General features: G+C 41.1%; 1 protein-coding gene across 1 annotated transcript in view; it reads right to left on the reverse strand.

Moving 5' to 3' along the window:
* Positions 1-21,352: 21,352 nt before the first annotated feature.
* Marchf11 (membrane associated ring-CH-type finger 11) overlaps positions 21,353-22,307 on the reverse strand; it is a 100,647-nt gene continuing 99,692 nt past the window's right edge. The window contains exon 3 of the mRNA XM_010631531.2: positions 21,353-21,995. Within this exon, the coding sequence (XP_010629833.1) occupies positions 21,673-21,995 (323 nt within the window). The 3' untranslated portion in view covers positions 21,353-21,672. The remainder of the gene's footprint in view (positions 21,996-22,307) is intronic.

Raw genomic sequence — 22,307 nt, forward strand, 5'->3', positions numbered from 1 at the left:
TCTTCTTCTCTCTCTCTCTCTCTCTCTCTCTCTCTCTCTCTCTCTCTCTCTCTCTCTCTCTCTCCCTCTCTTGGGTGAACTCACTATTCATCTACTCTACTTTGAAAAGAAATGAACTGCTAGGCACATGTGAGGTAGAAACAACTGTAGGGCGGTTTAAGGATAGAAGAAAACAGTAGACATACTACATAAGGTAATGGATTTTTTCTGGGAATTCTTAATTTTGGAACATCCTTTCCCCCCCAACTTTCTAGCCAAGAATGAGATAGGAGAGTTATTTTAATCTTAACTCTATTTAGGGGACTGGAGTGTTCCAAAGAGAAGATGAAATTTTGCTGAGCATTTTAAACAATTGATTCCAGATGGATTCTCTCTGTATCATTTTTGGAATTGTTTTCTCTAAATGTGTTCTAAAGATAGAATGTACAATTCACTAAAGATTGAAAATGTTGAAATATTAAGCAAGAAGGAAAGCAAATTTGCTACATTCTTGTTTCATTTTGGCAAATGGCATTAGCGCTCCACCCTCTCTCTTTCTTTCTTTCTTCTATGTCTCTGTGAGGCATATGAGGCATTAGCCCTGGCAGGACAGGACAACACAGCACACGTGCAAGATAAATCGTCATGTCTCTGCTTAGGTACATACTTTGACAGTATTTTGCAATACTAACACATAGCTTTTCTTTCAAGTTAAGTCTAAGAACTATTATCATGAGAAGACCAGTGCGTGGTCTTTTGTGCAGGAGATAAGGAGGAGCAATTCATGGAAAGCCAGGATTAAAAACTGGAATTTGATTACCACCCATATTTTGCTACAAAATACTCCCTTTTTCTGAGTGGTAGCTATCCAGATGTCCCACATAGAGGTGACTATCTGGATAACTGATGGAGTCCTGATGCTTGTTAAACAGAATGAATACTTGTGGTAAACTCCCAGCATGACTAATTTTGCCTAAAACTGGACATCAGCCATGCATTGCGTTCCAGAGACAACACTCTTCCAACACCTGTGGCCACAGCAGAAATGCATGTGTTATCTTTCTTTGCATCACTACACACAGATATTTTGACTACAATTGACTGAACCAGTGATTTGCTTCTCATACAGAAGTCATATGACATGCATGGTAACCCAAGGGCTAACTAGGCGCCTAAAGGACAAATAATTGTGCTCTTTGTTTGAGGATGGAGAGAAGCCAATGCAAAGAAAGCCTCTCTCTGGAGGAGTTGAATGAGCGAGCCAATGAGTCGATAGGAAAAATAGAGGAAGGACAGAGAAACTGTAGAAAAGAAGGAAAGTGAGGAGAATGGTAATTCCCTAGAGTGGGTCCCCACTGGCGCCACTGACACCCAGACAGGAAGGTGCCAGGGTTCCTGAGCATCGTGCTGATGCCCCAGCTCCTTCCGAGTCCTAAACGTGGGAAGATCAACATGTTCCTGACCCTCCTCACTTTGCTTCCCCAAGTGCGCATTGCGAAATACCCACTGCCCCTGGTATCACAATCCAGTCTCCCCGGTAAAGCGACAGTGATAACTACAACCGTAAAATTCATGCTGTGAGCTACAGTTTTAAATAAATTATTTTAGATAATTTTTTTCCAGCTTTAATTGAGTTTCTTGGTACATTTTAGGGATGCAGTACAGTTACAGTCATTGTTGGGATCTTGTACCTCTACATGACAGGTCTTGATTCTCATTTTTTCCCCTTAATTATTTTAAAGTCTTATTGCTGCGGAAGGAATTGGTAAGTGGCACGCACATAGAGACGAGCTCAATGGAAGTCAAATAATAAAAGGCTTATTTTGCCAGCAAAGGGTCAATCGCATTCAAAAAGACAGTGCCAGTGATCGACCCGCATTGATGAGAAAATTTGTAATTTTACTTCCATTCTGCAGCCTGTGTGTCACTTGCAATTCCTTCCGTAACATTATGAAAATAGTTAATATGATATCCATTTTACAGACAAGAAATCAGAGGGAAAGGGAGGTTCAAGTGCACTGGAAGCCTATTATTGACCACAATAGAGAATAATAATTAGTTAATTAAAAATGCCAGTTGAATTAAGGAATTGATGGGATTGGATCGATGCGTGCCGTAAACATTGTTTTTTCTTTAAAACATATGAATTTACATTAATTTGACAGGGCCTTTCTTTCAATAGTCTGCTAGTTGAAATTTAGCACTGTATCTCCGGAAGCAACTGCCCCTCTATATGTTCAGTGTCTTCTCGTTTCTGTTCCTGTGGTGTGAAATAAACCCAGGAATAAACGTGAAACAATCTGACGCAGAATCCTACTAGGTTTATATTCCCTGACCTTTAATCTTTTCTAGTTACCATGCCAACACACAATTGCCTGGTTCACTCATACCCTCTCCTTTCAAAGCATTCAGCTTAGTCTTCCGGGGGGTGGGGGAGCATAGTTTTACACAACCAAATTTCATCGTTAGTTGTCACGTCTAAAGAAGCTGTATGGTGACAACGATATTAAAGGTCGGAGGGCTAACTCTAAGAGAAGGCGGAATGATGTGACTCTACCACAGGGACTCTGCGTCCTGAAGGAGGGTGTGAATGGGTGGCACCCCACCTGCGCCTCTCCTCCTTCACCATGCTGTAGCAGAGCTAAAAGCTGTGTCCCTCCCTTTGAATGTGGAGGGACCCTGGTGACAACCTGGGCAGACAAGGGTGAAAATGATGCTGTATCCCTCCGAGCTGAAGTCACAGAAATGTACTTCTGCGTAGTTCTTTTGCAGCATTGCCTGTTGAAAACCTGGTGATCCCTGCAAGGAAGTGCATACTGCAGAGATGTCCACAGGAGAGGAACCAAGGCCTTTCACACACGGTGCAGTGTGGACCCGACTGCTCACTCCGGCTTGCCAGCTACTCCACCTTACATCGTATGGAGTAGAGTCCCCCACCCCAGGAGGCCTTCCAGGTACTTCTTACTGAGAAGAAATGAAACTGTTATTTTAAGCCACCAAGTGGAGATGGTCTGTTATGCAGCCGTGGGTAACTGGAACAAGTGCTTAGGTCATCACTGGATACATTTCGCTGAGGGGGTGGACAGCAAGCCTCAATCAGTGGGTTTGTTAAGAAAATGTCTATAACTTCCCTAAGGCTACAGAAATAGTAAGAGCTAAGGCTTAGTTCTGAATCCAGAAATCCGGCAGAGTTATGTGACCATATCATTGGAAAAAAATTTTTTTGTGGGGGGGATTGGTACCGGGGATCGAACTCCAATTCTTGCACTTGTGATACAGACGGAGCTAAATCCCTGGCCTGAAAAAAATTTTAAAAGCCCCTACTGAGGCACACATAGAAATTGATGATTCGTAATGACATAGTTTGACTTAATTCCATGCCCATAGAAATGCCTCTAATATTCAAAGGGTCTAAGGTAGAGGTAAAAAATTAATGCAAGATGTCTAAACTGTTAAATAAGTTACTCTCTTAACTTTATAAATACCTTCAAGAAGTTGTCATTCGTGACACCATGGAACTGGAAGCCATTGTATTAAGTAAAATAAGCCACATAAAAGCAAATAAGGTCTATTTTATTTTATATGTGGAATCTTAAAAAGTTGATATAGTAGAAGACTGGTCACTAGAGGCTACACAGGATTGGGTGAAGGGACAGGGGGAAGTTGGATAGTACTCACCAAAATATGAAAGAATAAGTTCTAGTGTCCTACAGTGGCTACAACTGACAACAATTTATTATACATTTATAAAGAACTAAGAGAGGATCTTGAAGGTTCCCAACATAAAGAAATTATAAATGTTTAAGAAGATGAAAATGCTATTTGCCCTGATTTTCCCATCATGATTGTACACATATGTCAAATTATGATACAGTCCCCTATAAATGTGTACAATTATTATATGCCAATTAAAGATGATGATGATGATGACAGTCACGAACTTTTCCATGTTCAGTCCTGGGTGTTGCTGGAACATAAGGCTGAAAGCCCTGGGTGAGGTCATAGAACTGGGACCAGAGCCAGACTCTGAGCACACCTCTGAACACAGATAAAATTGATTCTAAGTGGCTCAAAAGACCAAGCACAAAGGATAAGAATTAGATTTGGCTTGATGACCTGGCGCTCAGAGCAAACACCAGACACATGAGAAAGAAAACTTGTTCACTGTATCCCCTTTCTACCCTGATGATGACAGTCCCACTGACACTGGAAGGAAAGCTATAACCTCTCTCTGATACCAGTTCTGCCTCCACACATAGTACGTGTACTCCTCCAGCAATAACAACCAAGTAAACTGAAAAGTATTAGGGCTAATGGTTGCTTTGCAGTTCTGTACAGAGTTGCAACTATGCATTTAGGAAATTTATTTGGTGAGAACAGCCCATCTTCATTATATTCCCAAAGCAACCTCTGAGCAATCACAGCACCTCTCTTGTCAAACACCAGTTATGGTAGCAGTGCACTGTTGGTCACTGTATTGGTCACTTTCTCATCACTGGGACAAAATGCCCAACACCCAAGAAGGAGTGGCTTATTTTGGCTTCCTGTTTCAGCCCATACAAGGTCAACTGACTGCAAGGTAGAAATATCCCAACAGAAGGACTAGGAGAGAAAAGCTTCTCACCTCATAGTAGCAGGAAGTGGAGAGAGAAGGGCCAGGGTGAATACTTGCTTCAAAATTACACCCTCAGTGATCCACTCCTTCCAAGCAGGCCCCACCTCTGAACAGCACATTTAGCTATGGATCTTAGTAATGGACGAACCTACTGAGGACCAGAGTACACCCATGCGCTACTCCCCTTCCAAAACACATGAGATGCTGGGGGTACACTTTAGGTCTTAACTTAACATTTACCAAGTTATAAGTCACAGATCTTTCAAACTTGTGAATACCACAGACACAGACCTCTCATTTAGTTTCAGTGCTATATTTGCAAGCATGTTCTCTGCTATATCCAGAAAATTATTACCTATTCAAATAGTTGCTTTTGTTAACTGCAGCTTTAATACTAGATGTTTTATTATTTTAGTACAAACATAAAGGACTTGAGTCATGAACTTCTATAAAAATATGTTTATCTGTCATTTTGATTAAACTTGGTTCTACCAGCAGCGGAAAATTACTGATCTAAGTTATATGCCAGGATATTTTAAGTAAAATTGAAAAGAAAAAGTCATAGAAAATGATCATGCTTCACTTTTGGCAACAAATTTAATCTACTTTTATTTGGAAGGGTGAATGCAAATTCTTCACAGCTATGCATTTAGGAGGATCTTTAATGGAACAGGGGTTATTGAGATGTAACTTTCCTGGAGTAAGAAAGAAAGGTGCAGTTTGAATTTCAGTTCCTTTAAGGCTGTCAGATCCAGGCAAGCAACAATGATTAAACTGCAAGGCTCCTGTATGGTCACTAGCCCTACACAGCCTCTGCCGATTTCCCTTGGCTCAAGGGCAATCGATCTGCTAAATTCATGATGGGCCCTCTGGACATGAATGTTGACAAAGAATTATTTTAACTGATGTTTTAAATGATACTTCTATCTTGATATGTGTTGAGGATGTTGATGAAAAAGGAAATAAACTGTAGAAAGGTAGGCCGGGGATTTAGCTCAGTGGTTCAGTGGTCTGCCTTGCAAGGGCAAGGACCCGAGTTCAATCCCCGGTACCCCCCAAAAAAAAACGTAGAAAGGTGATTTCTTGAACCATTAATAGTAGTGATTTTTCTATTTCCACAGAAGGCTAAAAAACAAGAAAAATCCCCCTTGCGTCAAGGCTGCACTTGCTCCTTGTTTCTACTTGTTGTAGAAAATATTTTTGGTTTGTTTCACTTTTGCTCTATCATTGATGTATTTTCATTTGCCCTGAGAAGGATAATCATACTGCATCCTGGAAGGGATGGGACATGAGATGCAGTAGGCAGAAGGAGGGCCTCTCAAATGTCCAGATTCTCATCCCTGGAACCTGTGACTATGTGTCCTTACATACAGGGTGAGTTAAAAAGCGAAAGTTTTCAGAATAATTGAAAGGCAGAACTCAACTATATGCTGTTCACAGCAGATGAACTTTAAATCCAAAATGAAGTTTAAAAGTAGAGATATGAGAGGCTATGTGCTGCTAAGAGATAAATGCTTTCACGCTAAAGGTTCAACACATTTATTTGAGCATTTAGCAATTCATGAGTCAGGCAGCTCCAAATCCCTGTTCCATTATTTAAAAAGCAGCTCAAGTCTCCACAGAGTGAGCATGAGGGAATATATTCATAAGGTACTTGTGAAAGAAAGACAAAGAAAACACTTGTTTATTTAAGGTAGAAACAGCTATAATAGTACTGTACAGCTCAAAATATATCTCAGCACTGCAGCGTTTGCCTAACACAGGTCGTGTCTTTGGCTCTATTCCCAGAAATGCCAACAAAACAAAACAAAAGCAAAACAATAACCAAAAGAAAGAAAATATGGCACAATTATTATTTACAAAGTCAGTTTCCATTAGAGATACAGAGTGTACTTTGAAAAAAATCAATTTATTAAAAAGATACAGTAAGCCTAATAAATCCACAGACCTTCAAAACACACAGAACAAAGCAAGGAAAAAATAGACAAATCCCTGATCATAGTAGAAATATCAAAAAATAGCATAGAGATTAAAAAATCTGCAAAGATATAGATTTAAAGACTATTGACCAATGTGTGGCAATAGGACTTGATACCACAGCACACCAACTGATAGAGTTTCTTCTCTTTCTAAGAATCCATGGAGCCTTCACGGAACCTCCATAAACATTGCCACCAATCAACTGCCCCTCATGCCATTAAGTGGAGTGTTTTCACCCACTTCTTTAACTTGAGCTTTTCTTGTGACTTGTTTTGATCATTTAAAAGGTCAGAATTGCTGTTATATTGTTCATGACAGAGACCTCAAGAGGCTGGGCACCTAGTCCCTACTCTTTTGGAATGCTGTCATCACTCTTTAAGGCTGCTTCTGTAGGATTCGTAGATCAGAAGGCAAGAAGCTCTGTCATGCCGGTGTCCCGGCTGTGCCAGGCTTAGCCCAGCCTCCCAGTGAAGTACAACCTCCTGGTGCAATCAAGGGGAATCAGCAAAAGAATCACCCAGTCCACCGACAGAATTATGGAGGAAAAATGATTTTTTTTTAGACACTAAGTTTTGGGGTGATTTCTAATGAAGCCATAAAGAGCTGATGTACTGAAAAAGATTCAGCCATCCAACTTGGTTAGTTGTTACGACTTGACCATGAAGCAATAAATTTCAGAGGACTTAAGTCATACAAAGTATCCTCTTTGACCACACATATAGTTATAAATACTATAAATCAATAACAATATATATATATATATATATATATGAAGTGAACAAATAATTTTAAGTTTAATGGCAAGGTTCTAAAGAGTTTACAAGTTAAAGAAGAAACTACCCCAGGATTTATAAATTAGTATGAAAAGAGTGATAAGAAAAACAATACCCAAACATGTAGGATTTAAACAGTGCAAAGGAGAAAACTTAAAATTTTAAGGCTTACACTAGAAAATAATTAGGCCTTAAAATCTATGAAATAAGCATCCAGCTCTAAAAAACAAAGCCCTAATTTAGTTTTTTAAAGAAGGAAGTAATACAGTCATTACTTGTAGATACAGACTTGCATATGTGTGTAGAAATGGCAAGAGATCAATGACTACAACAAAAGAAATCCCTATGTGAATAACTAAGGAAGTTAGAAAAGTACTAGGATATAAAGTCAACACAGACTAATCAATGTATTTCTATTTACTGGCAATGAAAAATTAAAATACAGTATCAAATTAAAATACCATATCATAACTTTAAAAGAAATAAATAATTTTAAGACAGATGAAAAAGACCTTTATATTCAAAGCTACAAAATATGGTTATGATAAATTAATGAAATCCTAAATAATTATTTGGATATTGAAAGATTTCAAGTCTATTTGCCCAACTTCATCTATAACTTCAATGCGATGCCAAATATTTATTATTTTGTAAAATTGGCAACCTGATTTTAAAATGTATACGGAAATTTGATGATTCAAAAACAGCAAAGTGTATGTTGACAAAAAAGAGACAAAGTTAGAGGGCTTAGATTAAAATGTGTATTAAACTATAGCTAGTAATTTTACTCATAAGTATGTTTATCCAAGGGTATTATTTTTAAACACATTACATAAAAAGACTCGTGAAAGGAAATTCATAACTATTTTCTCTGCAGTAGGTCCAAACTGGAAACAACTTAAATGTCCATCAAAAGATAATCACTATAGAAATTGCTATATACTCACATAATAGAATACTACTCAGAGGCATAAAAATAACTGATACACTCAGTGATATGGATGGATCTCAAAAACTTTTTAAAGAGGAAAAGTTGTTGGATATAAAAGCACAAACTGCAGTACTTAGTGTACTCATATTTTTTTCATTGAGTTTATTGGTACATTTTAGGTATACAGTACAGTTACATTCATCATTGAGATCTTGTACCGTTATAGGACAGGTCTTAGTTCTCATTTTTCCCCATTTCCCCTGCCCTCCCTTCACCCCCTCCTCCCTTCCCTATTTTTACTTTGTTTATATGAAGTTCAAGCATAGCCAACTAATGATCTCAACAGAATTTATAACACAAGTTGCCAGGGGTTCAGAAAAGGGATAGAATGGACACATCTCGGGTGATGAATGTGGTGTTCTACATCTCCACTCAGATGTTTCTTCACTGTGTGCATCCATCTCCTTATCTGTGAACTTAATGTGCATATTTTCATCCAATAAAATTCACTAATATTAGTTGGTAATGAAAATGGATTAACTCATCTGTCAATGACATTTTTAAAGCCCGACACAAGCGAATTCTGTAGAGACAGATAATCCAAATCCTGGCACTGGTTGCCAGACCTGGGTGAGCCCCAGATGGTGAGCATCCTAGTGGGAGTCCAGATGAAGAGGACCCAGTGGGGAGGAAAGGCTGAACTTGCTTGGTGCAACCCTTATGCAAGACCAGGGGACAAAGGAAGTAACAGAGGCAGTGAGGACTTAGACTGGAGGCAATTAGCTACAGGGTCCGTGGGGCCTGGAAAATGGGATCATGTGCACACCAGACAGACAGCAGTATCACGTCTCCCACCACTGTGATGCCATGCACACTTTCTTCCTTTTGGCCTTTGAGTAAAAAGGAAGATGAAGAAAGTGGTTAAGGTTCTTCTTTTTTCTAAAGGGATTACTCAAAAGATACCATTTTTTGAAATTGTATTTTAAAATAGAACAGATTGAGTTCTCTCAACTGGCAGATTCAAAAGCCCTGTGTTCCCCACAGCTCCACTCTTAGTGACCAAGAAGCTCTAGAACAACTTGAGAATTGTGGCTGTAAAAACTAAAGATCCTTTTTTTGTGTGTTTGAGCACTTGTATTTCAGTGTGCACCTTTCCACACTGACCAGTTCTAGTCTTCAGTCTTCATTCTGGAGGAAGCATTTGGCTCAGGTCGGGTAAAGAAGTGGGGTACAGGAAAGGGTCAGGGCCCGTGATACCATCTGCTCTGGGGTGAGTCACTCTCCAAAACTCATGTGGCCACTTAATCTCCAAATTCATGTTGATAGTTTTCTGAGGTGAACCCTTGAGAAACAATTGGAATTAGAAGAGGTCATCACCATCAGGACTCTTAACATTGAGACTCATGGATTTATAAGATGAGGAAGAAAGACCTGAGCTAACACATTTTCTCTTCTTTGCCATGTGACTGTACCATGTTAGGATGTGGTAAGGAGGCCTTCAGAAGATGCTCCATGGTCTTAGACTCCTCAGCATTTCAAAATATGGACCAAATCAACTTCTTTTCTTTATAAATTAGCCAGTTTTAAGTACCTTGTTGTGGCAACAGGCCACACTGTAAAACACCATGTTAGGGGGTGAGATTTCATCCTGAAGATAAGAAGGCTTTAAAATTCTTTATAGCACAGAATGACACCATTAAATATGCATCTTTGCAAAACCACTCTATCAGAGGTATGTGGCATAACTTGAGTGAGTAAAGCTAGAATTTGGGAGAGCAGATAAGAAGTATGGATGAAATTTAGGCAAGAAATCTTGAGGGTACTGTGCCAGTGTATCTTTTTTATTTTAATTTTATTGGCACAATTCAGATATACATAATGAGCACATTCATCATAGGGAATTTATACCTGTACATGATGTATCTTGATTCCTCTCTTTTTCCCCCTGGACTCTTGATTGTCAGCTTTACTGGATTCAGAAACTGGAGAAGCAACCTGATAGTGAGGGCACTAACAATGGGCTGAATGAGCTACTTGGAGATATGACTGATTTGAAGGACGTAGATGTTGGGGACGATATCTTATCTCTGGCTCTGTTCTCTCTCGTTCCTGTTCTCTGTTCCCCAAATGCCATGAGGCCAACAGCTTTCCTCCACTATGCCCTGCCAATGTGATGTTTCAGTCTTGGAGTCAACTTACTAGAGACTGAAGCCTCTGAATCCATCAGCCAAAATAAACTTTTCCTCCTCTGAGCTTCAGGCCTCAGAAATTTTATCTCTGTAGCAAAAACTTGACCAATAGTGTCTATTGAGGTAGTGGTCATGCCTATGGGCATAGTTGAGTTGAATGATCTCAGGGAGATCAGTATAGGCATAGTGGTTGACTTAGTTACTTCTCTTGTTGCTGAGCCAAAATACCTGACATCCACAAGTTAAGGCAGGAAAAGTTTATTTACCTCAGTCTGTAGAGATTTTAGTCCATGCTTGGCTTGTTCCAAGGCAGAGTGGCATTACAGAGGGAAACAATTCATATTTGGCAGACAGAAGGCAGTGAAGCAGCAAGATACAGCAGTAAGCAAACAACAGCAGAAAGCCAGCCTTTCTGTCCCTTCATATTCCATCTAGGCTATATGCCTATTAATTGGTGCCACTCACACCCAGGGTGGGGCTCCCATTATCCACACCCACCCTTAATCCCAGTATCACACACCTTAATCCAGCATCACACCAACATCACCTTAACCCTAGACTGAGGCACTTCCCAAAAGCCTCCCCCACCCACACACACATACACACAGCACTATGAACACACTAGGCTTTAAGGGTGATACCTAGACACAAGCTATAACAGTGATACATGCCTGTAATCCTGGCACTCTATGAGGTTGATGAAAGAGAATTTCAAGTTCAAGCCCAGAGTAGACAACTTGGCAACTTAGTGAAACTCAGTCTCAAATTTTTAAAAAATTAAAAGAGTTTGGGGTGCAGCTCAGTGTAGAGGCCCTTGGTTCAATTCCCTAGTACCATACAACAATGATTATGATAATAGAAGTAGTAGTAATGATAAGTAGAAATAAATCCATGGGGAAGATGAAAGTTAACTATGATGACTATCTCCTGGCTTTTGCAACTGGAAAGAAAACAGATGATTTGAATTTGAGAGACAAAGATGACAAGTTTAGCTTTTAACAAGTTACTTGGAGATGCTCATGGAGTAGTCAAGAACATATCACAGCATTGTTGGTTTTACAACTCAGCAGAGTTTTGGCCTGGAGTAAAAGATAATAAATACATTCAAGAAAGTTGAAAGTAAACACTGGGCTGTAAATTCCACAAGACAATGATAAGCAATATGAGGCATTTGATGTTCTATTTACAATAAGAATGTATTTCTTTTTCTATCAAAGCAAAACAAAAGCAGAAAATCTGATCATCTAAATAATTTTATTTTTCTCATGTACAAGAAGATAAGAGGTAAGTGGTTGCTAGCATTGGCTTAAATGTTCAGTGAGAGCCAACATATCTGAAATTCATTTCCCCTGTGACCTCAAGATGGCTTTTTCAGTTATAGCCAGCATAGTCATTCAAAGTAGGAGGGGAGAAATGTCAGCGGCCTGGTTTTTTATATGCAATCAAAACCTTCCCCTGGATGATCTAAGTGATCCATATATGCAGTATACAGCCACTCCTCACCAAAGGAAAGCTGGAAAAGTGCACATACTTGTGAAATTCGGCAAGATATAAGGTAGTAAGGAATAGAGGTGTGTTGGCTTGGCCAAGCAACTCAAGCATTTGAAAAGTCAAAAGTGCAATAAGGTTCGTGTTGAGCAAGGTTGGGAATGTCTATGTATGGGCTCATGTAGGTCTTAACACCTGGACCTGACAGAATTTTAAATTCCCTTATTCAGCTCTGTCTTTGTTACTTTTCTTTTGGCTGAGAAAAATGCCAGACACCCAAAATTAAAGGAGGAAAGATCTATATTGTAGCTCGGTTTATAGAAATTTCAGTTCATAGTTGGCTGGCTCCAAGACAAGGTGGCATATCAGAGGATTACCACAGATGAGAAACAGTTCATGGCAGGTAGAAGGCAGCAAAACAGTGAAGTAGCAAGCAAGCAGCAAGTGACAAGCAACAGCAGCCCTCTTTCTGTCCTTTATACTCTGTCCAGGCTGCCTTAAGGCAGGTAGCACTCACACCCAGGATGGACCACCCTCAATCCTAGCATCACACAATGAATCAATACTAGTATCATATCCTTAATGCCAGCATCATACTCTAGATCCAGCCACCTTTGAAAAGCTCTGCCTATGACCACATGAGGCTTTGGGGAGAACATACAGATACAAGCCATAACAGCCTCTGTAGGAGAGAAGGGGGGAAGGAGAACCAATACGGAGATGTTTCTTTTCAGATGATACTAAAATAACTGGAATTTGGAGAATCATTGAGTTGAAGGTAAAGGGAACTTCAAGTACATTACGCAAGTTTGCACTCTGCTCTGACACTCAGCAACTACATGGCCAGCCACACTTCTTAGCCACCTTTCACTTACATTAGAGTCTTTTCACCCATCAAATAGAATTAATGTGTGTTGTAGATCATGTCTAGCAAGAGCATAAAGTTAGCTGTTGTTTTTACTAAATCAAGCACTCAGAGTCTGTGAACAAGTTGTTATGTTTATTGGAAAATTACATTTAATGGAATAATCATCTGATTTAAATTCTAAAGCCATGCCTTCCAAAACACATTTTCATCCATACTTTTCAAATTATAAGCTTAAAATAATGTGAAAATTAAATATCAATAACAAATAAATAAAGACAATACAAGTGAAGTTTGGAAAGCAACATGATTCCACTTACAGTTCTTTCCATCCTTGTTTCATCCCGAGGATTTCTGCAGGGCTTTTTAACTCAGCTAGGAAGAGGTATGGTGTGGTAAAGAAGTTATTAAAGGACATTGTGGAGACCAAAAAGTGGTGGTATTGATGACAAAGAGAAAGAAGAAAAGGAAGACAAGGAGGAGGAGAAGCAAGATGATGGAGAAGGAGAAGATGACAAGGAGGGGAAGCTAGAGAAGGAGCACAGGGATTGGCTGCAGGGTCCTGAAGGAGATCTGATCTGACCAGAGTATGTGCTACAAACTCCTAGTAGGTGCACCATGGCGGTTTATTTCACCTTAAAATTGCCACGTGATTTTTAACATGTTTGGTTAGTCATGTACACTGTGATGAGCAGGTCATTCTTCATTACTCTGTGTAAGAATTTGTGCTTAAGCCGGGCATGGTGGCGCACGCCTGTGATCCCAGCACTCGGGAGGTTGAGGCAGGAGGATCACTGTGAGTTCGAGACCAGCCTGGGCTGCATAGTGAGTTCCAGGTCAGTCTCAACTACATAGTGAGACCCTGTCTCAAAAAAACAAAACAAAACAAAACAAAAAAACAAAGAATTTGTGCTTAATCCCAGAGATAGAGATGCTCACAGGATGGCCCTATAAATAACCAGTTCTTGACATTAGCTACCACCTTGATATCCCAGGTCACCCTTATATTTCTCAGTCTCCTCTCTTTCCCATTCTTCTTCCTTTTTTTTTTTTTTTTTTGGTACCAGGGTTTGAACTTGGATCCTTGCACTTTCAAGTCAGATGGCAGAACCACTGAGCTAAATCCCCAGCCCTTTTTTCCCATTCTTAATCAGTTTCTTTTTTAACTTTTAACAATCTCCACTGTTCCAACATCTCCTCTCAATCTTAGCAGATTCATTTATAGATTTTTTTCCAAAAAATATTTGTTTAGAACTTGCTGTGTACCAGTCTGTTTTCTAGGCACCAGAGAAGCAGCAGTGAATAAAATACAGCCCTGGTTCTCGCAGAGGGTGGACTCTGGTAGAGGAAGAGAGTAGCAGATACAGACTATGTCCAGTAGCTAAAGGTTCAACAAGGAAAATAAGATAGGGAATGGAACAAAGCACCATTGTAGCAGTCTGGGAGGCCTTTTAAGAAGAAGACAGCAATAGCCGGGCATGGTGACACATGACTGTAATCCCAGCACTCGGGAGGTTGAGGCAGGAGGATTTCTGTGAGTTCGAGACCAGCCTGGGCTACATAGTGAGTTCCAGGTCAGTCTCAACTACATAGTGAGACCTTGTCTCAAAAAAACCAAAACCAAAACCAAAAAACAAAGAAGAAAACAGCAAAGTGGTTGCATAAGGACATGTCCACAAGAAAGTCCTAGGTAGAAGGAAAGGCCAGTGTTGCAATCTAAAGCAGGAATGTGTTTTATGTGTTTAAAAACCAGCAGGAATCAGGCTGAGTAAAAAGAGTGGGAAGAGCTGATGGCCAAGAGGTAATGAGGGGTAAGCACCTAGGACTTTGAAGGATTTTTGCAAGGGCATGGAATTTCTTCTCAGTGAAATGAGACCTCATCAGAGGACTGTGTGACCAGGAGTGACATGATTCAAAATCTTTTTTTTTTTAATGTTTTGTTTTTGAGACAGGTTTTCACTCTGAAATTTAGGATTCTCTTAAATTCACTAGGTACCCTAGATTGCCCTCAAACTCACAGTGATCCTCTCGCCTCGGCCTCCTGAATGCTGGTTTTGCAGGTGCGCACCAGCGCTGCTGACCATGATTCACATTCTGAAATGATGTCTGCCTGGTACCGCTGAGCCAGGAGTGTGAGGAACAAGAGGAGTACGCTGGTTTCCTGGCAGTGTCATAACAAGGTACTATACACTCAGTGACTTGAAACAGCAGAAATTTATTTTTGCATAGATCTGGGAGATAGAAAGTCAAACTGAAGGTGTCAACAGGGCCAGGCTTTCTTGGAAGGCCCTAGGGGAGTTTCCTTCCTCGTCTCTCCCTAGCTGCTGGTGACTGCCCTCTGTCCTGGCCATCCTGGGCTTGTCACTGTACTGCTCCAGTCTCTGCTTCCATCATCCTTGTGTGCATGTGTGTGTCGCTGCGTGCCCCTCTTGTGATGACATCCGATATTGGACTGAGTCCTTGTCTTCATCTAGTCGGGCCCCATCTTAAGTAATTACATATGCAAAGCCATGTTTTCAACTAAGGTCACATTGAGATTCCAGGTTATTAATTGTGAGGAGACAAAATTTAGCTCACTGAAACTGGCCCTAGTGAGCTGTTGTGATGGTCCCAAGAGAGATGACAGTGGCTGAGCTCAGCAAGTGGTGTGATGATCACTGATTGGATTTGGGGAAACTATAAAGGAAAAGACTGATTGAACTCACTAGTGGATTAAATGTGGATCAAAAAGAATGGAGGGTTTAGGGATGACACTTTGACATCATCTAACCACAGGAATGCAATTTCTGTTGTGCAGGGTAGCAGGGAGGCAGATTTCCAAAGAGAAACAAAGAACTCTGGTTTGCACAGATGGGGCCAGATGCCTTGTCTCCTGCAAGACACCAAGCAGATGTGGCCTGATTTCCTTCCTCCGTACTTATTTGCAGCAGTCCCCTCTGTTTCCTTTCCCCCCTCTGATTAAAGCTGAAGCCAAAACACTGTGTATGAGCTGTGGGTGGAAATCCACTTCTCGGGTAGGGAGTGAAGTGGGGGATGTGCCGTACGGTCTCACTCTGTCCACGTGACCAGCTGGAAGTCTGTACAAGAATCCTCTTCCTCTTTGCAAAGCCAGTCTTCCCCAACCCCTACTGTTTTCCAACACCACTAAGACACTCTTGAGGAGTTCATATCTTAAGATGTAGATGAGATGATGATAAAAGGAATAAAAAGTGGGGAAGGGGAAAACCTGCCACCTCCTACTTTTCACTGGCCTTTGTAATTAGATCATGGCTTCTCCCTCACTTGAAATTTCACTGAACTGCTTCTGTCCAGAACACTCAAGTTTTCCTTGTTGTTAAACACCATGGATGCTTCCACTGAAAAACTCTTAAAAAATGAATGCACATTTGTAGTACACAGTGACTACCTTCCTTGTGAGGGGTTGTGCATGTACATAGCACTTCTTAATTCTTTCTCTACTCCCTCCTCCCCTCCCTCTCCCCTCCCTCCATCTCTAGGTCCCTTTCCTTTTACAAAAGTTTTCTCTCTGTTTCCATTTTGAAGCAGTCCTTGCCCTTGGCCTCTAAACATTCAGCTGTCGTCATATTTCTCCCCACTCTGCTTGCCCCTTCTCGCTCTTTTGTTAGGCGCTGGCTCTTCAACATGGGCCCTTCCATCACAGGCCCTGCTCCTGACGTTTGGATCCACAGCTCCTGCCTCTCGGACCTCTCCATGTAGCTGTCTTTCAGGCACAAGGACTTAGGATTGTTCTTCCACCTCTGGCTGCCCCAAACTCCCTGTTGCAGGGTCGGCACATGGCTCTGCACCCCCCGACCCCAGAGCCACCTTGATCAGCTCTTACTCTTTCCTTCTCTCCCTGTAACCGACATACATAAATGCCAAGGTGTCTGCTCCTCTCCAAATGGGCCCACTTTCCCTGCACACTGCCTCTGCCTCCTTACTTGGCTCCTGCTTGTAAGGTTCTAGAGATTACTTCCTGCAGGAAACTGTTACTGAACCTAGGATTATTTGTCTTCCTTGTGTGTTCTTCTCCTAAATTCAGATTTCTGCAACACCATGCTTAACTCCCTGGGCCCTAAATGCCTGCCCGCTTCCCGCTCCCGAGACCACGAAGGTCTCGAGGTCAGCCTGTCTCTTCCTGCGTGCCTAGCCAGCCATCCTTCCTTGTCCCTTACAGGGAGACTTGGCTTGACGCTCCTTTGTGGCTCACTCCGCTTTGCCTTCCATTGATACCCGTGCTCCTTATCTCTTTACAAGAGGCAGCTTCTCCAGGTGAGCTAATCCTTGTTCATATGCCAAACAGGAACTCGAGGCTGGGGGCCTCTTTGTGTGATGATGATAATTTTGGCAACGATATAATGGGATAAACTGCCTTGTTCACCTAAGCCAGAAGCAAGGGACATGGACAGGGGAGAAGGAAAGGAAATCTCCAGAGAGCTGCATGGAGCAAAACCAGCCTTGTTGTAAAAGGCACTGCTTTTATCTTCTCTTGATCCCTGAGCAAATGCTTTGGTTCTTGCCTCTTATTAAATCCTGATATTCCCAGAAGAATCGAGAGAGGCGTGTCCCACTGAGTATCTATGGACTCCATCTCTCATCCTTGTTGCCACGGCAGCTTCCACCCGGTGTCCATGATGCCAGCAACCCTGTGTAGCTAGCTGTGAGGAAGAACCTTATGTCTCACCCACAGCTCCAGCCCGTTCTGTGGTCCAGTGGATATGCCAGTGGCTGGATGGACGATAAAGCAAAGTTTGCAAATTCCCAGATCACTGCTGTCACCAGCAATCTAGAATCTTTCTCTGTGCATTTTAGAGCACGTATTTTTTTCTATCTACTTGTCGTATCAAAAGACAGACGATTTCCCCTGGAAATCACTACATATAGAAAACTCAAAAACATGAAAAGTTGCAAGAAAATGTAGGGACCATCAACTTGTTATGAAAGATGAATATAAAATATGTTGGAAATTTATAATTTTTAAAAACACCATTAAAACTTCATGGAAATCATATATTATTTGCCTTCTCTCAGTGGCTCCCCATTGCCCTTTTTTCTTAAAGGAGAAAAATGCTTTAAAACAACTTTAAAGTTCAGAACTAATTAACAAGATAAATCCATGGCGTGGAAGATGGCACCTTCGTGACAGAGAGGAATTAATTTTAGGTACCACTGCTGCAATTCTGTGTCATGTTCACACAATGAGACTTTTTTCTGAATTGATAAATTAGAGCTGGGCTGATTATCAAAGATATCACTTTAAAGTCTTGAACAAACTATTTCTTAACACATATGATGTTAAATTATTTTATATAAATCATGTTTTCCTACACAACATAATTTAATTGTATTTAATATATAATTTATAGTAAATATTATATTCTATTTTTATAATGTGTAATAGCAAATAAAATCAAACTTTGCCACACCTTAGCTTGAAAAACAAACTTAGAATGAAAAATTTCAAATATCAGGTATTTGTAAACTACTGCCATTAAAATGTAAAAGTTAAAAGGAAACTATAAAAAAAATGTGCATAGGCCGGGGATTTAGCTTAGCGGTTCGGTGGCCTGCCTCGCAAGTGCAAGGACCTGAGTTTGATCCCCGGTACCAAAAAAAATTTTTAAAAAATAAAATAAATGTGGATAAAGCATGGCCTCTACTTAAAAATAACATATCAAGTGATAGATGGCCACTAATTGTGTGTGGGCAAATCTAACTATATTTTCCTGTTTAACCTCACAGAAAAGAGAGGAAGGAGCATTTGTATATCTTTATAAACAACAGGCCACACCAACACTGTTACCTTATGGGGGGGTAGAATGGCAAAGAGAGTTAGTCCTACATAGGCCGAAGTAAGGCAGCAGAGTGAAAACTTGCTTTGTTTTGGCACATTTTACATTTAGGCAAAATCTAATGACAAAACCGATCTGCTCTGGAAGTGTTTGGGGACACTTTTAATAATGACACAATGGTCCTCTGCTTTACAAGATCTGTGATGCGCTTTCCTCCTCAGAGTTAAGGGGTTTGCAGCCTCGTAGGACAGGGCAAAAATAGTGTGGCCCAGAAAGTGCCCCAGGATTTCTACTGCATTACTGGATTACAGCAGTTGTTGGAGAGAGAGGCTCCATCCACCAGAATGGCCTTGCCGGATCTCATCTTGTGTTCCATCAACGCCATCTTCTCCTGGCTCTGGGCCGGATGCAGCTCCGGAATCTTGCTAATCCCTCAGCTGTCTTCACTGAGTCTTGAGCTCTCCCCCATGAGACCCTCTACTGTTGGCCTGTGACCCTCTGATTTGCAGTGTACACTGCATGCCTCACAACCCAGGTGTCGCCAGCTCTTCAGTGACGCCTCCCCCAGGAGCCCCAGGGACAACTCCCCACCCCTCATCTGCCACTTCTCTTACCTCACCATTGAGTCCACCCGTGTGATGCCGTGCACCGTGTCCCTACACACATCTCCCTGCAACCTGGCCCGTCCCATTTCCTGCTGCTAACAATGCCTGGCACACAGAAGGTGCTCTCTAAATGTCTTTTCTGCAAATTAGTGATTCACAAGAGACAGCCTGCAGCATGCGTATAGGTTCTACTTTTTATACTCTCGGAAAGGGTTTTGAAAATAGTGTTAGGTATTTCCAACACATTCCCTTACCATAAATGTTTTTGGCATTTAAGTCAGCTTGAGTTTGGATTATGGCATTTATGATTGAAGAGTTAATTATCTATATCTTCATAGCTCATATGCTATTCAGAAACAATTACTTTAAAGCAGTGAATCCAACTCTCTAAATGCATCTTCTTCCCCATCCTTGTTGAGTTTCTGTGTAGTCTTTCCATGAATGATACATTTTGTTGAGTGGAAATTCTGCTAGGTTTTTATTACAGTACTGGGTGTGTGTGTGTGTGTGTGTGTGTGTGTGTGTGATAGGAAGTGGGGTTCGGGGGTCACACAGGATGTGGACAGAGGCACATTCATCAAGGAGCACCCTCAGATGGGCCATCCCAACAGGCACACTCATCTCCAGATTCTCCACCTCAGGCATCCGACACACACTGCAGACTTCCCACCCTCCGTCCCTTGCTTTTGAGTGAGCTGATACGAATGCAACGGTGTGTGCCAGCTCAGAGGGCATTGCAATGTGCTGGAGCACTGATAGTCAAATCTGTGCCCAAAGTCCCTTACTCCAGTATTTTTAACACGATGCTCTGTATCGTAATGTCAATAGCAACCACATTATTCTTGGTTAAATGGGGTGCTGTTGACAACTTGCCTTTGTGACTAAACTGTCCCAGAGCCCAACTCTCATTGTGTTTGTGTACTATCAGCTTAACACAAGCAAAAACCTCCAAAGTCTGCTGAATACACCCACCTTCTACATGTAGATCTCCCCCAAATAAATGGTTGAATTCCCACTCTTTCATGACTGTGACTTAATCTCTACATTTCTGTAAGTCACCACACTTTGTCACTGGTGACAGAGTTTTTTTAAATGGAAAAATGATATGTAAAGTATTGGGGAAATTTACCATGGGAGAAACATGGTGCTGCTTGCAAGCATAAATTATTCTATTATTAGCCAAAAGTAATTTTTAGAAAAAATAAAGCATTTTATTTTATGTACTTTTAAATTTAGTCATTCTTATACTGTAAGCCACCAGCACATTCAACTTATATTTCTTTTTTTTTCCATTAAGTTTAAAGCAAGTAATTAAGGAAATCATGCCCCCGTTTTCTCATCCTTCATGCCACTGTCCATTAAAATGTGTCAAGTGTATCCAGTAAGAGGATAGAAAGGTAACTACTGGTTAGCAACCTGCTTTTGTGGCATCAATAGCTTCATTTTTGTGTTCCTCTTTTCATTTAAAAATACTGATCTAGTCATCTTGTACAAGACTTCTCAATGCTGGTGAAAATACACATTTCAGAGGACTTCATTAAGCCAAGTAACAGGATTTGTGCTTACATGATTAAGAAGGTATAGAAGCTTTTAGAAAAAGAAAACCTAATTAAGATGGTGCTTGTACAATTCAAGAAGCTCTAATAATTAAACAGATTGTGATAGGTCCTATGAGAGAGCTACGCAAATATGAGGCAGTGTTTTTAGGAGTCAGTAAGATTTTTTTTTTTTTAGAGTCAGTTACATACGATGCAACTGGTGAGCGTTGCAGGTTGTAAACATTCAGGATGCCCTGCCTATTCAATATAAACTGCAGTAAAGGAATGTTATTGTGCTTTTTTTTTTTTAACCTTTGTGCAACGTATCTGTACTACAGTTTCGGAAGTTAGCAGCAAGCTGTCACTCCTGCAACTTGCATTCTTGGTGACAAGCTGTTTTCCATCACAGTAAGTAAGTCATGGTCACGTTTGCCAATCAGCCTGTGGCACACAGAGAACCCCCGCAAAGCTCCACTGGGACGGCCCTGCCTGCGCCCCTCCCTACAGGCGCTCTGAAACCTGCCCACAGCATTCCAAAACGTACCCCACTCACACTGTGTTTGAAAAATTACACGTGCAGCAAAAAGTTTGGTAAAAATATATTTAAAATAAGCAAGAAAAAATAGTTTTGGCCTTAAAGATAACTGTCATCATGGTCTCCACCAGGTAGAGTCAACTTATATGGGTAATGATTTCAAGTACGAACTTATAAAAGATGTGACAAATCAGAACAACAAAGAACAAGAGGACTCTTTTTTCAGAAAAATGTATTTGCAATTCAAATGTTCATATAAAAAGCATAAATTTTAAAAAGTTCATAGATGTATGTTTTGTAGAAGTGCTATGGTTTCACCATTCATTGCAATTACATTCCAAAATGTGCGGGGTGGTGCACACGGTGTCGCTGTGCTCGTCCGTCACACGGAAGTCACTCTCATCACGACCTCCCCCGAGCTGTTATCTTCTGACAAATCTTCGTGGGGCCTTATCCGATTGAACAGGTGGAGTAGCACGTAGCCGCACTGAAACCTCGGGGAGGTCAGCTGCGTTGGGTGGACCAAGTTTCTGTTCCGCAGAGCCGTCAAGGGCAACCATAAAGTCCTACTTGTGGAAGACTCTCCCCGGCTGCTCTCTTCGATGTCTGTGGCTTTGTCGTAATTTAATACATCCCAGTGCAAGTTAACGGCTCTCCAGCGCTTAAACACTCTGTAAACTGCAGCTCCTTCATGGACAATGAGGCCTAAAGTTCAAGTGAAAGAAAGATTGGTGACAATCAAAAGGTAGGAAAGTTGTGCTGCAGAAAAGTGAGGGGTTCAAGAAATAATCAATTCTGGGGCCGGGGATTTAGCTCAGTGGTTTTGCCACCTGCCGCGCAAGAACAAAGACGATAGTCTTCACCGTCAAAGAACAGAGAACTCGCACATCTGTAATCCCAGCACTCAGGAGGCTGAGTCAGGAGGATCACTGTGAGTTCGAGATCAGCCTAGGCTACATGGTGAGTTCCAGGTCAGTCTCAACTACATAGTGAGACCCTGTCTCAAAAGGCAAAAAA

This window comes from Fukomys damarensis, unplaced genomic scaffold, assembly GCF_012274545.1.
Source record: "Fukomys damarensis isolate Sample0158 unplaced genomic scaffold, DMR_v1.0_HiC HiC_scaffold_1, whole genome shotgun sequence".
Taxonomy (NCBI): Eukaryota; Metazoa; Chordata; class Mammalia; order Rodentia; family Bathyergidae; genus Fukomys; species Fukomys damarensis.